At 38.5% G+C, this 17,840-nt stretch overlaps 1 protein-coding gene across 2 annotated transcripts; it reads left to right on the forward strand.

Moving 5' to 3' along the window:
* Positions 1–6,595: 6,595 nt before the first annotated feature.
* stxbp6l (syntaxin binding protein 6 (amisyn), like) lies at positions 6,596–16,386 on the forward strand. Of its 2 annotated transcripts, XM_044377286.1 has the most exons (8): positions 6,596–6,680; positions 6,774–6,829; positions 7,756–7,992; positions 10,306–10,436; positions 10,562–10,886; positions 10,971–11,069; positions 14,003–14,160; positions 15,232–16,386. In XM_044377286.1, exons 3-8 carry the CDS (start codon positions 7,839–7,841, stop codon positions 15,253–15,255), a joined length of 891 nt encoding a protein of 296 aa, XP_044233221.1. In that variant the 5' UTR covers positions 6,596–6,680; positions 6,774–6,829; positions 7,756–7,838; the 3' UTR covers positions 15,256–16,386. The 2 variants fall into 2 exon arrangements, with proteins under 2 accessions (XP_044233221.1, XP_044233220.1); XM_044377285.1 differs by having other exon boundaries at positions 6,613–6,829.
* Positions 16,387–17,840: the final 1,454 nt, after the last annotated feature.

Consider the following 17,840-nt stretch of genomic DNA (forward strand, 5'->3'; position numbering starts at 1 on the left):
TAACACAAAGTAGCCTAAATGAGTGGGTTTCTACCACTGAGCATGTTAAACTGGCACACATTCATGCTGTGAGGAAGAGCTGTTCTGTCTGTCTGTCCTCTCGCTGCACTGTCACCTCCAACACGCACAACAAAAAAAGAAAAGAAGTTCTGGAAGCAGCTATCTTCTATCACTGATACAGTTCAAATCAGTGAGCCATGCTTCCAAAATAAGGTTTAGGGTAGAGGAAAAAATCTGGTTACTGATCTGCTGCATGTATACTTATATTAAAAGTAACTTGATTACTTAAAGGAAAACTCTGGTTCATTTGAACCTGATATATTTCCCAAAAATGCGGCCATTGTGGCTCTATGTGTCATGCTAACTTTGCTCTCTCCAGCTCGTTTAGAGATTTGGGGGATTCACAAAAAGACGGTTATTGCTCAAAACAACGATCATCGAGCCAAGCTGCTGAGACACCTACATCTTTCCAAATAACATGATTTTTCTCTCCATCTGTGACTGTCTGCGGGAGGAAAAGCTGCTGGCAGCAACAAAAACAACAGAAATCCTCCTCCTTGCTTCTCGCCATGCAGCTCTTCAACTTTTCAGCTGTCTGTTCCTGCAGTTATCAGCTGGTAAAATCTTGTTTAAAAACGTTTAATTGCGGTGTAACCAGAGCTCCACCGAAACTGCCTGTCCTGTCTTATCAGCTGAAGCTGTCTGCTGGTGGAGCAGCTCTGCCGAAACTGAACCTGCTCCGCCGAAACTGGCATTTAGGTGGAGCTGCTCTGCAGCGGACAACTTCAGCTGACAGGTTGGCTGCTGCTCTGCAGTAGACAGGTCCTGTCAAGCTGAAGCTGATAGCTGAAGCTGTCTGCTGCAGAGCCTAAACGCCAGTTTCGGCAGAGCTGCATTGCAGGTTCAGCTGACAGGTCCACTGCTGTAGCAGCTCTGACCGCTGTGGAGCTGCAGAGCTGCAGAGCTGCGGTCGGACAGGTTCAGTAATGGCTCCGGTTGCACTTTATTTAATGTTTAAAAAAACATTTTACCAGAGGATAACTGCAGTAACAGAGAGCTGAATAATTAAATTCATTAAATAATTAAAGAGCCACAGGACAAAATGCGAAATAACTTCTGGCCCGTTTAAATTTTGTTGCACTGTTTGTCTTCCTCTCGTTATTATTATATGTTGCTGCAGCAACTTCTGCCCCTCTGCCTCACACAGCCACTCACCCTCAGTTCCCCCTCAGTTCACTCGCCCCCTCTCTCTTTTTCTCGTCTTTTTTAAAATGAGTCGGGAAACCCAACGCTTTATTTCTGTAATTCACAGGCTTTCTCTCTCTCAGAGAAAGCTTCTCACTGCTGTCTCTCCTCACCAGTGCTGTCTCTCTGTTGCTCATTCTTATGCTTAGTTCGTTCGCCCTCTCTCTCTTTTTCTCTCCTTTTTTCAAATGAGTCAGAATCCCACAACAAAGCCTAACGTTAACGTTATCAAACGAAGAGAGATGTCGTCTCCTCCTTTCTCTCATGGGTGGGTTGTACAGCTCTGACCATGACATGCAATAGCAGAGCCCAGAAGCCCCACCTGCTGGTGCAGAACTGAGTGACTGGTGGTTTGCTTGTTTATTTCAAGTTCATTAATATTAAACATATCGCGTGTCCAAATGGCACCAAATTTTGACACTGCACTCCCTTGTATCCCCAGCAATGCACCTGCCGATTATGAAGTAGATTGGATAAACAGTTCTTGAGATATGCGAAGGACATACATACATACATACGTACTTACAGACAGACAGACAGATATTCCTTGCTTTATATAAAGAGACATAGAGAGATGATTGGTTGCCTGAAAAGGGGCGACAGTGACAACACCAGCGCCTTTCTGAAAAGTTCAGAGATTTTCAACTAGAAGCACTCAGAGTGGCCGCACAAAAAAGTTGGAGCACTCTGAAAAAAGAGCACTTTTTCTCTAGGCAGCCACATACACTCTCTCCTCACTCAGAAAAAAGCACTATATGGACACTCAGCCTCAGGAGGTGATCACTTCATGGCCAGTATGGAGAGGAGGAATTACAATCTGAAACTGTCCTTTAATGTGAAAAACATCACTTAATGGAGCTTTAACTTTGAAGCTTTGACTGAAGCATCAGCTCTACTCTGCACACCAACTCATGTGTCATATCATCATGTTTACATGGAATGAACTATCTATTAGGAATTAAGAACATAATACTGATTGTTTAGGTGATAAAAACTGGTGGCCAAATGTTTGTGAGTTGCCAACAGACCACGGTTGTTCTTGTAGATAACGGCAGGATGTCTGACTTTAATGTCAGTCAAATATCAGGCACAAACTACACTAAAATCTCATATTGCATATGATTTGATACTTGACTGCTCTTTGTACTGAGGCAACTCACCAAATATCATTCATATCAGACCAGGGTCAAAGATTCTAAATAAAATAGTGACCAAGGTTTGATATCCATGGAAAAAGTGACATCTAAGAATATTTTATACACATTTATTTGTTGATCTTTAAGAATTTTTAGTTTTTAAGGAATTAAAATCACACTTAGGTTCAAACAAAGCATGATATGGATATGTGCCATGTGCTTCAATTGCTGAGACATGGAGAAATGAGCATGCAGACAAACATTTAGAACCTGCAGATTCTACAGGGTTTAATTACATTTAAAACATTAATGAGGAACTGAGAAACATTTAAACTTGCCATATGTGAAGCTTGACATTTTTTATTTTTACATTTATGTTTATTATTTTGTCGTGATACATGTTTACAATACAGTTTTTCTGTTTGATTTTCATACTTGGTGTATATGTACCTTATTCCCTTTAGTAAATTAGTTTTATGCCTAAAAACATCTGGAGGTGAAGCCTGTGGACGCAGCTGGACACTAAATGTTTCAGGGTGGCAAAGTAGAGGGTCAGGTCTCGGCTCTGCCCAGTGAGGTGAGGTTCAGTTGATGAAATGATTCTGCCTCCAAGAAAGGTTTATGTAATAAAGTTATTTAAGCATTTTCCTCACTGGCCACCTGCAGCTCAAACAATGAAGTCAATTTGATTAGAAAGATGTGGTTCACCAAAGCATGATTGTTTATGTAACAGCGACACCATATCTTTGAATTGTGTTTCTATGCATTATGTTTTGAGTTTGAAATGTAATGCTGAATGTTCACTTTCTGTTATTCAAGTCGTTCTTCCTACAATACCTGGATTTACACTTGAGCGTGGTTATGGTGGATAAGGTCATTAAGTTAAGGCACCTCATTTTTTATGTTGATATAAAAAAAAGCAACTTTACCATTATTTAGTAAAAATACCATAATTCAAACATCAAACATCATGATTTATAAAATGACTTAAGTCATTCTAGCACATGATCAGCACCTTCTATGCATTTCCTCCTTCAGTTTTCTTTTCACTCACTATTTTCCTATCTGTCTTCATGATAATAACATTGTATACCGTAAGATGATAATAATTTGCTAACCATCAGAGATTTGGATTAATGTTTATACTTTTGTCAACGCTGGTAAAAACGGACAACAATGAGCCTGAATTGAAGGTTCAGCAACTAATAGCACTATTGTATGTAAAGGATAGAGGAAAGTGCTGAATACAGTTAAACAGTAAAATATAAATTAAAAGCCACACTACTTTTTGCATTGGTACTAAAAGATGAGGTTGCAAATATGCATAATAAGTGGCATAACAATTCTCCCTGAACATAAATTGCTGATGCATAAAGTTGCATTATGATTATAAATTGCAGAGACAGGTTAGCATTGTTTGCAGCACTGGGTGGCAGCCTGGTTATTGACAATCACTGCTGGTGTTTCCCTCTCTGCTCCTGTGTAATGTTACTACTGATGTTACTGCTGCCTACCAACAGCTCTATCTGTCCTTGTTTACACGTCTTTCTGGTAAACACTCTTCTCCATATGGAACACCTTACGCCTACCATGACCCGTGCCATATCTAAGCATCATGAACATGCACTCTAGAGAGTAGTGTGCCCTACTGTACTGAAGACAGAGGTGGTGTTGTGATGTTGGGGTACTCTCCACCCAGCAGCTTTTTATTGCCTTGGACTGTGACTGAGGTTCATTTTCCTTCTCTTCAGTAAGTTGAAAATAAAATTTCAGATAGCTGTAGATCAATATTTGGAATAAAGTAAGTTATTGTAACCTAAAGTCATTATTTGGTGAGAGTAAATATAATAATATATAAATTATTTTGCAAAGTGCCATTGACTATTTTAGAATGAAACACATCAAATGTTGAACTACAGCTCACATCAACATGATCTTTCATTGAAATGAACTGAATGATGAATAACCCTTCATTGCACACAAGCACACTGTCATTCTGTTGCTCACTCTTTCTACCCTCGCTGTACTGATACTTCTCGGATGATGTGGTGCTTTACCTTGATAGATCTTTGATTTTTCATTAAAATAAAGGGACGTACACCTCCCCTCTGGTCTCCATTCAGTCATTTAGAGGTATCTGTGTTTCTTCTCTGTTTGTGTCACAGTGTTTGCTTCTATTTAGATTTTTTCATGGGCAGTCATAGAACTCTCTTTGTCCGGTGAACATGTCAGCCATTGTTCCTCATGCTAACTAGCCAGGTGTTCTTACTGTGTACTTATAATCTAAAATCCTAAAGTATCTGCAGAAAACTTACAGTCCAGTCAGAACATGCTTTTAAATGACGTGCAATAAAATACAGCCATAGCTGTAGCCTCATAGTAAGAAAGATTTTCTCACAAAGAAACAGACACCCAGAAATCCATCTGTTAAAAATACAAGAGAGCCAGACAGCAAATCTGAGGGCATTTAAATAGTATTTTCACCTTTCACAGGCTATTACTTCCTAGAAAATGTTAATTATTTTATTCTGATACTTTACCTCTTTTAATGTCATGTTGTTTCTTACACATCTTTTATATTAAATTCCAGCATTTATAATACAAAATAAATTCACATTACTCAAACAGGACTTGAACCTGTGATGTGATATTACATCAGAACAAACTGAGCTAACAAGTTCAGCAGAGTTCATCTCTATTCAGAATCTGAGCTCACAGCTGTCAATCAAAGCTTTGTTCATGGTGTGGTTTTATTCCTTTATGTGTTATTATTTTACTTTAATGTGCACTTCTCTGTGGCGACACACATCGCAGTTTTGTTTTTAGGCTACATGTCAATTATTTTGTTTTTTGTGATCGGTGCTTGATGTCTGATGAAGCAGCAGTTTTTAAACTATATTTCCCAGTCAGACTAGTGTCCAGCCTTTCCTTCACCTCAGGCTTAGACTGACTAAGACAATGTTTTCTTCAAAGATCCACATGCTGCATCTATGTATCTGCACACCTTTCCAGTCACCAAACATTTGCTTTGTACTACTTTATGTTATTTGAGTACTATAATTAAAATATAGCAAATGAATTAAGCTATTAGATATATTTGACCCATATCCATAACCCTATAGTGAAAGTAGCATTTACACTGAAGTTCGATGTTCATTCTTGAACTTGGAAAGAGCAGTTGAGAAAACAGGAGGAGTAGCTGTTCAGAAAAATGAAATCTACAACAACCCCACATTGTAAACTCCTCAAGAGACTCTACACAACTCAGGGCACACAATCAGTAGGCTGATATGGCATCTGTTTGCTGACAGATTGAAGTAGTTTATCACTGTAAAATGACGTCTCGAATCTAAAATAAGTAGTTTACCTGTTGGAGGTGTACTGGTCATCTGGAGCTCTTCATCAAACATCATCATCACTGTGGCTGGTTTTGCTTGTACTATTCCTCCCTGCATTACCTCTAATGTTCAACAAACAGGCTCCAAATATGTTGTTGCGTCGACTTGTTTTTATTGAAGAAAAGTTCCGCTAACTCAGCGATAAACACGTTTCATTTCCTATAAGTTCTTCACATTAAAAGTCTTCCATTGGCTTGTCAGTGGAAAGCTTTTAATATGAAGCAGCAGCAGCCGCAGCAGGAAATGTTCTCATCGGCTCTGTTACAAAGCGATCAGGATGGGAAGAGAGAAATACGGCAGATATGTGAAAGTGCGCATGGCAAAATACTTGATGAGTTTTCGCTTATTAAATCTCAAATTACCGCCACTGAAGTACGCATTCTATGTATTGTATTTTCTCTTTATTTTCTCTCTTATTTCTTTTTTTATTAATGTTATCAAGTGGGTTTTATTTTTCATCTTATGTTACAATAATATTTTTTACTTTGTCCTTTTCATGTGAAGCAGTTAGTACATGTAATTTATTTAGCTGTAAACCACTTTGAGCTGCATTTCTTGTATGAAAGGTGCTACACAAATAAAGTTATTATTATTATTGTTATTATTATTATTATTGTTATTATTATTATTATTACAAACAGGAACACAGAAGAGAAATGTTAGACGCTCGGGTGCGTCCAATTACAATGTGCGGAGTCTTGTGTTTGTGTTTGTGTGTGTGTGTGTGTGTGTGTGTCTGTGTGTGTGTGTGTGTATGTGTGCGTGCGCGCGCGCGCGCGCGCGACACAGATGGTGACTGTTCTCTCACGTCCACGTGTGCATGTCAGCCTCTTCAAATGGGATGGACCGCGGCGTGTGTGCGCCTTCACAGCAAGGCACGCCGCTCGGTGTGCCCGCCAGGGTATAAATTCATGACGGAATCTGTGGAAATATTGATTTAATCTAACAGGCTACTAATAACACTTTGAACTAATTAGAAACCTCCCTGTACCAGAAGCCACTAGAAGATTGAAGCGTCACATTTCTTGGCGGAGAGCAGGACAAGACAAGGTAACTCAAATCGTTTCGACCTACAGTATGTTTCTCAATTTTCGAGCCTTGGCTTAGAACCATGAACGCACTCTTGTGAGTATAAAGATGAAGACTTTATTCGCTACTTTTGGGCATCTTTATATTGAAACACTATTATCACTGTAATAAATACATTTTATGAAAATGTAGAACAGCAACACCTGAACTTCAAAAGTCAAAACTGAGATAATAAACATTTGGCTATACCACGCAAAATCTATAGACACTAAACTCTGGAGATGGAAAGTTATGGTAAAATGTTGTACCTTTATGATTTCTTATTGTATAATGATATAAAATGATCGACCGACAATATATTTTATGCTGGACTTCATGTCATAAGTGTTTTAAATGTATTTCTGTCATAACCCATTTTGATATACACAAATACAGTACATCTACTGACATACAAACATAAAATAAATCAACATTTTAACAGGAATCCCTTAAATTTGATTATTTAACAATTTTGACCATTTTAAACTGTGTAAGTATGTACAAATTATTTAATGGAGGCACTTCTAAATGACAGCAATTCTGTGCTGACATGTCTTGCTACTTAATTGGCTGATACATACACTAATACTGATGTGATAAACTCATTTTCTCCAGTAATTTCTATCTTATTTATTTCTTTTATCTTATCTTGCTCACTAAACACTCACTGTTTGTCTTACACATATAAATATCCTAACATAGAAAAGATCACAATCTTCAATCAAATCTTTTGCAATATTTGCAATATAATTATATCTGTCCCATATAAATCAAACTACACATTAGTATCATTCTAAGTTGAATGACTGTATTGTAGAGGTTGTGATCTGAGTTGTTTTCGTCACAGACACTTGTTGGCAGAAAGCAACTGGATAGATGTTTGACCCTGATTTGTCTTTTTTTCCCAGCCACACTAGCTGGTCCAATCTCTAAACAGACCTAACAAGCACAGTCATATCCATCCATCACCTGAGTAGGTCACGGGACTACAATGAACATTCAGTCTTCCATCAACAAAGAGGTCTTCATCCCCCGTGATGAGCGGATGCTGGTGGCAGTGGAGGTGAAGAGGAGGCAAAGGAAGCGGATGTCCTTCTTGCCCACTGGAGCCAAAGGAAACTACGCTACATTCATCTGTGTTTCAGGTCAAATTTGACTTTTAGGTTTTCTTTATGTGCTGAAGATTAGCTGAGCATCTGTATTTCCCAGACATGCACTACTAAAAATGAAAAGGAAGTCCAACCTACAGGACAGTAACAGGAGCTCTGATTGATTGGTTAACTAGTTTAGTCTTGTGAGAAAGATCCTCTCTCGTCAGCTGACTGGCTGCAGGTTCTGATGCTGCCATGTTTAACAAAGTGCACTGCTGCATAGCATTACATTTAAGAGAGCTGCCTCACAATGAAATCTGTTGTTAAAACAGTAAAGTAGAAGACAAATGAATGAATTATTAATTTATAGTATAGAGAGAATAGTGAAATAGAAATCATTAACTGTTAACAGTGCTTTTTAATAGCATCAAGCATACATTTGATTAATTACTTTATAGATATATTTTTAAATGTATCAATCAAAATTGATTATACATAAACAACCAGTCTATAATTATTCCAGACTAGTTCTATCAGCATTGATCCAAAATAGGGTTTCATAGCCATCAGTTGTTAGAATGTTTTCTTCCTTTGAAAGAGACACAGAATTATTTAAATGACTTATTTTGGAGACATTTTTTAACAGTTTTAGAGGGTGTTGATGAATGCTGTCCTGCCAATAGGGACGCTAAATCAGTTCTGTTTTTTTTAAATTAGATAAAAGTTTATTTCGTGGCATTTAGCCTTCACTTATACAGACGGGGAACATGAAGAGAGAGAGTGATATGGCATGCAATAAAGGTCTTTGGCTGGGACTGAATAAGGCATGTTGCAGTTAAATGGTCAGTGTCTTAGTCACTAGTCTTCCAGGACGCCACCATACTAGGAAACAATGTGTTTTGTCATTTGCTCACAGATGGGCCAGTGTTTGAGAAACCACTGGCCACAATTCATTCCTTGCAATTGAACATGTAGAAGCTCCTCTACATCCATTGGCCTCCACATTTGTCCAGTTAGCATCTCTTTGAGCAGTTTCAGTCGAAAAGCGTTACTCCTGGGTAGTTTGATGGAAGTATCTGAGAGGCAAAAACCTGATTCCCAGATTAACAGGCCAGTCTGTGTAACATTTTTGGTTTATTCCAGCATCACTTTTGGAAATATAAGTCTGTTTTTTTTAGGAGGTTAAACTCAGTTATTTTGGCCCAGAACAGATGCATTGTTGAAGAGTATCACAGCAGCCATTGTTTGGGAGAGTACAGAGATGTCAGAGCTGTGAGAGCAGTGCTGTCAGTGAACATGGAAGATTAAGAATTTGGCACTGTCACAGTGTTGCATTTTGATTGACGTTTGTGGGTTCATGCCTTGAATTGTATCATTTCCCAACAACACAAAGTGTGTTCATTTGATATTATTTTTTTATTATTTTGCTTGAAAAGGACATTTTTAAAAATGTTTTATGATTATAATTATGAATTGATTGTGAGTTGTATTAACATTAAATTTGTACTATTTGCATATCTAATATAAAGCTTTGTGTTGGTTCAGGCTCAGTACCATTGGCTCATTGATGGATCGTCGATCGGCTACGAGCTGACTAATAACATCCAATCACATTCATACAAATGTATTAGGTGGGCTTCATAGTCTGCCAGTTCTTACTGCTGGTGGAAATTATGAATCACCTTACTGATTCAAATTGTTTTGTTCAGTTCAAAGAGTTGTAGTCACTGACTATGTAGTTTGTTCATTGTTGATGCACTTCAGTGCGAACATCAATAAATGAACATATCACTGTTTAAAACTCTGTGATGTTCCATACTGCTTCTCACTGTCTTCAGTTCAATAGATAAGTTCGGTGCGTTGCTGGTTTGAACTGTTATATTTAGTTCAGTACAAAGCTAGGCCTATACAAGCACTGTTCACAAGGTAAATATCTCAGCAGCCATCTATCTGCAACAGAGCTTTTAAAAAAGAAGTAATATACTGGATATCACAGCTGGGCTGAACAGTGCTGTTACTGGTCACCACTGAGGCTCCACTGTTAAAAGCTAAATTCAACAGAGTGACCTCAGTTGGAAGATTCCATGTTAAAGATTTGCTCGTTCTTAGACTGAACACCTCTACTTACTAATACCCTGCTGATTCTCTAATGCCAACACTGTTTGCTTCTGCAGCTTACTCCACCACCTCAATCATTTTCTATTAATAGTCAATTATAAAAATGTTAAGTTTCCAATGTCTTCTGTCTAGCTATTGTTCCTCAGTTGTTCTATTTTAAAACTGAAAGCTTTCATATCAGATTTTAGAAGCAACCCTAAATTCGTATCAAGAGAACTTAATGCATGGTCTTGTATATTGTCTGTGTAGTGACCAACACGAGGCCACATCAGCTCTTCATTACAAAGGTGAAGCAGTTTGGTGGCTCTTCCACCTTCACCAGGAGGTCCCAGTGGACAGTGGAGCAACTCCGACAGGTCAACGGCATTAACCCCAACAAGGTCAGAAACACACAAAAAAACAAGTCTATCAGCAGGCTCCAGTCTTGTTTACAAGTGTTGTTAAAAATATTTAAAAGTTGTCTATACATTTGAATATTATGGATACCTGTGCTCTGCTTGTTCAGGACAGCCCAGAATTCGACCTGGTGTTTGACAATACTGTGGATCAGTGGGTGGCCAGCTCAGCAGCAGAGAAGTGTATATTTGTCCAGATTCTGTACCATGCCTGCCAGACCTACTGGGAGGGGAAGGCAGGGAGTCTGGGCAAGGCTGGGAAACTGGGCAAAGTTAGCAATCAGAGGAGAGTGAGCCAGGGCGCTCATCATGAGGTCAGAGCTGGGCCCAGTGACTCACCCGCCTCTGCATCCAGAACCCTGCAGGCCCGACGGAAGAGCTACATTCCGCCCAAACAGGCAGAGTTCATCAACTGCCAGTCCAAACTCACAGGAGGTATATGACTTTTAAGGTTTATGATGCTCTGGAAATCGCTTTCTTTATGTCCGTTGTTGTAACATTTTGTCCTCGTCCTACCAGATGCCTGCACCATGAATTTGGTCATCTACCGCTGCAAAGCCTTCTTGAATCGTGTGAAGAATATGATGGTTGCAAACCAAAGTCATTCACACAGTCGAGGTAAGGTGGTGACTGAAGGGGAACTCTTCCAAATTTACATAAAAGATCAGTTAATTGGTCATCAAGGTTATCTTAGGTCAAGCCCAGAGACTTCATATTTGTAACAGAAAGTCTGTTTTACAAACTAGGGGTGTAGAGTTTGAAAAATGTGATGGGTTTACTGGGTATGGAGGATCTAGATTGCTAAAAACTACTCAGCTCTGTAACCACTGAATCTAAATTTCATCTCATGGTCTTCTCATAAAATCTCAAATAATCTTGCTTTTAATTTGACAAGTTTACATTATTAATTTCTAGCTGACATTGTGGGTGTATGTGATGTGCTATTGTGTGTAGCTTTGTATTTTGTATAATGTGTCCTGTGTGTTTTTTGCTTTGTACTGTTTGTTATTGTGCTGTTATATGTTTTAATTGTAAGGGACTGCAGATGAAAATTAGTTATAAGCTAACTCTGGTGCAGTACATCAAATGTTAACATTTATGTTTAACACTGTACATGGTCCCAATAAATACATTTCAATATAATTACAATTGGTTGCATTATGGGAAGTGTAGGATCCAGTCTTTTTGGAACTTAAATGGACTGCATCTATATCGTGTTTTTCTAGTCTTATCCACCACTGAAAGCACTCTACAACACATGCCAATATTCACCCATTCACACACACGTTCATACAATGATGGCAGAGGCTGCCATGCAGGGCGCCAACCTGCTCATCAGGAGTGATATAGTGCCTCCTATCCAAAGTACCCCACAGTGTTTCTGTGCTCACCCACATACACTTACACACAATCTGGGGTTCACTATCTTGCCCAAGGACACCTTGACATGTGGACTGGAGGAGCTGGGGATCAAACCACTGACCCTCCGATTAGTGGATGACCCACTCTCCCTCCGAGCCAGAGCTGCCCACAGACTTGACCGATAGAGTAACTTTTAATATGAGCAGAGATATGAAAGCTAAAACAATGACACTTTACCAGAATGTATCTTCTTACCTATTTAGTTGTGTAAAGGATAAACACTGCTGTCTTTTTCCTTCCCAGTCAGTAGAGGGAGGGTGAGTGGGCGAACAGCAGGCATGTGCGAGCAGAGGGTGACGTCACACCCATATGTTGGATTAATTTGGTCTAATGGCAAATGTCAACTAGGCAAGAAATGGGGGGAAACATTCTTACATGATAGTATTTTTGTCAGGACACTGTAAGGCGTGCCAGATGCTAACTGTTTCTCCTGGCGTTAATTTCCGTTCTCGGCGCATCATGTCTGTTTGTGACACTGATATTGCCAAAGAGTGTTACTCATCTTTGTCTAACAGTTGCAACAATGTTTCAAATGTTGCAACAAACCATTTCGTATGTATTTTGAGATACTGAATGAGCCTCAGGAAATGATGAACTTTTTTGAAATGGATACAGAATTAAATCAATGTTATATTACTCCATGCCAGTGCAGGAGGTGTAGTGTAGGCATCACATTAGCAGAGCAGCAGCAGCTTCAGTCTGTCTACACAGGATGTGTTCAGGCACAGTATTTAATTGTAGGCCACCTGTGTTTTGGCAGTGCTCAAAGCCCAAAACATAACCACTATAGTAAGGCGGAAAAATGGAGGAAAATAGACTTGAAGCGTAAAAATACATGAGTGACCTGCCATTATGGAGCCATTATAGATTGCTGTATTGATCTTAATCAATACGTATCATCAAAAGCCTGTGAGACCAGCCTTTAGTGAGGAGGCGGAGAGTAATGTTCTCTCAGGTTGCCCAGAATTCCTAGCTTCACCACTAAATGGATATTTAGCAGAGAGAGAAGAGGTATCGGAGTGCTTTAGCATCTCCAGTCCAAGGTGCTTAATGGAGTCAATGATCACAGGAAGACTGCTTTGGTTTTTACTCTCTTTTCTCATAGATATTTAGGATTTTGAATGTCATCTTATTCTTTATTCTGAGACCCAAAACAACTTCCTGTCACAGGTCATATTATCCTGGGCTTGTGTCTCTCTGGGTTATTTTCCCTGCTGCCTTTTTGTCTATTGTCCTCACTGTGCTGCACCTCTCTGCAGCAGCAGAAAGGCTTCTCTGTGCTCTGTGATGTGACGGTCAGATGAGAGAAGACTTTGTTTATTTCGGGGAGGTCAATACAATGGCTCGTCTTTAGGAAGCCCGGAGCACTGAGACTGAGAGGGAGCACGGTGCACCATTGAACCCACTGACAGGGGCAGTGTAATGGGTGGGAGAGGTGCCAGGCTGCAGCAAGGCACCAAATTACACTTCAACAGCACTGCAACATGCTTAACCTCAGTCGACCTGTGACACATGGTACAACTGATAAAACATAATGATGCTTCAGTGAATCAGACAGGGGAATAACCTCTTACTGACTCAGGGTTCAGTAAATTTACTTGAATTTCAGCAGAATGCTGAGCTGGTAAATAGGACTTCTATTCTTCTATTATAATCTTATTTTTATTACAATTTAATCTGAAATATATTTGAAGCTAGCAGGAACTTTTCACATTGTCATACTGACACACTTATCAACCAACCTAGCTGGTCTGTGATGTTTCACACTCTTCAGTCTGTCAACACTATGGCCACTAGTTGTTGAGATATCTTTGTCTGGAACAGATTGCCATGACATGTCGTCTGCATATTCATGGTCCCACATGACTTCAGTGATGCTGGCACCACTGTAAGGTCAGAATGCTTATTGACAGTCCCTAGAGGATGAACCCTAAATGTATCTGATGACCCTCTGACCTTTTATCTGTTACCACTTTCACAACCTTTTTTGGCACTTGGAGGAAACATATTTATTAGTGAGAAAGTCTGTTCTAAACTGTATTTTATTAATTTATCACTTGTGATACACTGACTGTTTGCCTGAATGAATTTTCATTTACACGTTTCTCTTCTTTTGTATGTATGAACAGGTCAGCCTGGGCAGCGTGTCAGAGGGAGCACTATGGGTAATGTAGTTCACAGAGTGAATGTTGCTCTTGGGGAGCGTGGTGACAGATTAACTCGTGCTGAGGACAAGACTGTGGAGCTGATGCACAAAGCCCAGCAGTTTGCAGACACTGCTCACAAGGTTACCTCAACATGCAGATGTTTCAACGTCATACACCTTTTCTACAAGATAAATAATTTATAATAAGTAGTGGAAAGTGACTAAATAGCTACATTTACTCGCGTACTGTACTTAAGTACAATTTTGAGGTACTTGTACTTTACTTGAGTATTTCCATGTGATGCTACTTTATACTTCCACTCCACTACATTTCAGAGTGAAATATTGTACTTTCTACTCCACTACATTTATTTGACAGCTTTAGTTACTCTTCAGATGAAGATTTGACACAATGGATAATATAACAAGCTTTTAAAATACAACACATTGTTAAAGATGAAACCAGTGGTTTCCAACCTTTTTGGCTTTTGACGTCTTAGTCGGGGTCACATTTCAGATGTCTATGAGTTGTTAACAGCTCCACCAAATAGTGATTTTTCCCTCTAAACTTCTCAAATGGTTTCATTTCAATACATTTTCAAATGATCCAATATTTCAGCAAAGATTAGAGAAAAAGTCAAAAAACTGAAAATAGATTTATGTATCAGAATCATCTCACGACCCCTCTGATTTATATGGTGACCCCTACGTTGGGAATCACTGGACTAAACTAGCTAACTGTATATAAAGTAGTGTAAACTAGCTCCACCTCCAGCAGCTACAACAGTAACATGCTGCTCTAACACTGATGCTTCACTATTAATAATCTAATGATGTCATATATAATAATATATCAGTCAGAGGGACCAAACCACTACTTTTACTGCAATACTTTAACTACATCAAGCTCATAATACTTATGTACTTTTACTGCAATACTTTAACTACATCAAGCTCATAATACTTATGTACTTTTACTGCAGTTGTAGAGTTGCAGTTTTAGAGTTGCAGTTGCAGTTGCAGAGTTTTCATGCAGGACTTTTACTCGTGATGGAGTATTTTTTACGTTGATTTATTGGTACTTTTACTTAAGTAAAGGATCTGAGTACTTCTTCCATTGCTGTTGAAAATATGAGAGTTCAGATTTGAATATGTGTTTATATTGTTTTTATTACAATGAAGATATTTTGTGTTGTTTTATTTCCTGTGCAGCTGGCCCTGAAGTATTCAAAGTAGAGCCTGCTGGAGGATGGATGGAGTCCTTCAGGAAGATAAAGAGGAATCACTAACACTGTCTGAGGCAGTCTGAGCCCAGCAGATGCAGCTAACTCCTCATGAAAACCTGTCTGTGAGAAGACAACTGGAGAAGAGAATGTCCCACTAAACTGTTTCTTTCATAACCTCAGGAGAACCGGCTAAATACTTTGCCTTTGTGATTTAAATTTTTGCTTTTCCTGGTGGAGACAGCTCGTTCCCATGGTCTGGGGATCATCTGCACTGTGTTCAGTTTTGATGTCTTGCCTGCTGTCAGATGAATCTCCTGTATTTTAAGAGAAAAAGAAAGCTGGACTTGTAGATTTAAGCTGCAATTATTTTACATTACTTTTTTGTGTTTTTTTTAAGCACCCTGCAGAAACCTTGTTTCAGTTGTTACCCGGCATTACATTATTTGAAAAGATACTTGCCTAACCTAAGTACTGTGTGATAGGTAGTTCTGGTCAGAGTGAATGGTACTTCTGTTTTTGTAATGTATCGCATGGGTTGGATTTAATTTGGTTTAATTGCACTAAATGTTTGATTTAAAGCAGTCCTCTTTGTGCTTTGTCATCATCAGTTGTTGTCACCATTCTGTGTTTCTGTCAACTCTGTGTTCTCTGTGTTCATAGTGTCAACTGTCAGTCTGTATTTTGTCTGCTGTGCTCTGTCTTGTCGTCTGTGTATGTAATCACTGTTTTGTATTAGAAGTGTTGTATTTGAGAGTTGATTGTAGGTGGATCAGGTGGTTCAGGTATGTTGGAGTATTTTTCATTGGGAGCAGTGAGAGTGAGGCTGGTCTGTGTATAAAGGTCAGGGTAACTTTAGAAGGTCAAAATGTTGACTTAAGTTTAATTGCTTTGTGTTTGCATGACTTCTTTCAGTGAGCTGGTGTAAGGCTAACTTGAACAGCAAATGAACTATGTTCTTGTGATGCTGAATTCAGTTTGATATTACACTTTTATACATTACAGGGATTCTACTGAGACTTTAATGTTTTGTATTTTACCTTTGGTTTCAGTTGAATGTAAGCAATGTATGTGTCTGTGATTAATTAACCTATTCACAAAGCTCCCATTCCTCTCTGATCCAAATAAATAATACTGGACCTGTGTTAAGCTGTGCTTCTGTTGCTGCACTCATCCAGGACCAGAGCTGTTCAGGTTTTCAACCACCAGATGGCTCTCAAATCAAGCAATAGACTTCCCACAACTGTACAGTGGAACAGTTCAAATGTAACTGATGAGAGTTCAAATAAAAATGTTTATGTGCTGCGTAAACCCTTCAAACACAGTGTTCACTGTAATGGACATCAAATATTAATTAGTAGATTTTGACTTAAGTCAAAAAAGTAAGAAAAAGTAGTAACATGACAAAACAAGAAGTGGAATAACAAACACCTTGTGGACACCTTGTAGACACACATGCAGACCTCACTTTCTTCCACTGGGTATAATTTTATAATCATTACTAAATCAATTATTTTAAAAGTTCATTTTAAGTTAACAAAATCTATTTTTCAACAAAATAGTAATTTTAGATGGTATAAAGTTAATATTCAAGTTAAAAAATGAATTCCTTATATCACTTTGAATATAGAGCTGTAGAGGTTATTGGTTATTGTCATAGCCCATTTACATCCATATCTATAAAATATTTGAGATTGATTTGTTTAAAACAACCATTAATCAGAAACTCCATTGAAATATTTAAAGGGGACCTTATGGTCATTTCTAGCTCTAAGTTTTTATTTTTGGACTCCACTAGAGTAACTTTGCATGATTTACAGTTCAAAAAACTCTTTATCTAGTCTTAGTTCCTATGTCTTGAAGGCCCACTCTTTTCTGATTGGCCAGCTTTCCAAAACTCTGCACATATCAATCATGTTAAGTTACCACTGATGCAAACCCACCATTTCCTGCTTCACTGATTCATATTAAAAGCTTTTAAATGACAAAATAACAGGAAAATTTTATTGTGAAGAATTTACAAGAAATGAAACATGTTCCTCCTGAATTAGCAGGTCTTTGTTAGCGGTACTAAAAAAAAATTAAAACAACAACATATCAACATATTTGGAGCTGTTTGTTGAGCAGATGAGTTAAAAATAATGCAGGGAGGAATAGTACAAGCAGAAACAACCACAATGATGATGTTTGATGAATAACTGCAAACAACTAGCACACCTCTAACAGGTAAACTACTTATTTTACTTTGTGCCAGCTCCACTTCAGTCATGGCTCGGTGTGACTTCTCCCAAAACAATTGAAAAATGCCTTTAGGTTAGTGGAGCGGAGCAATGAACCAATGTGCTGTGCATGGAGCAGATGACCATATAAATAAAAACCATCAAGAGCCAACGTTGACTCTAGCTGAAAATAGAAAAAGACATTGGAAACCAGTGCTTTTTGCTCACAGGGATTACTTCTACATACGTTTACCTCATTATTTGACACTTTAGCCACATTTAATATAAACATCTGACATTGTAACATTATATATATGACTGAAAATAAAGAAAAGAGTAATAGATCCCCTTTAAGACATTGACATGTCAGTTGAAACTA

This window comes from Thunnus albacares, chromosome 16 (genome assembly GCF_914725855.1).
Source record: "Thunnus albacares chromosome 16, fThuAlb1.1, whole genome shotgun sequence".
Taxonomy (NCBI): domain Eukaryota; kingdom Metazoa; phylum Chordata; class Actinopteri; order Scombriformes; family Scombridae; genus Thunnus; species Thunnus albacares.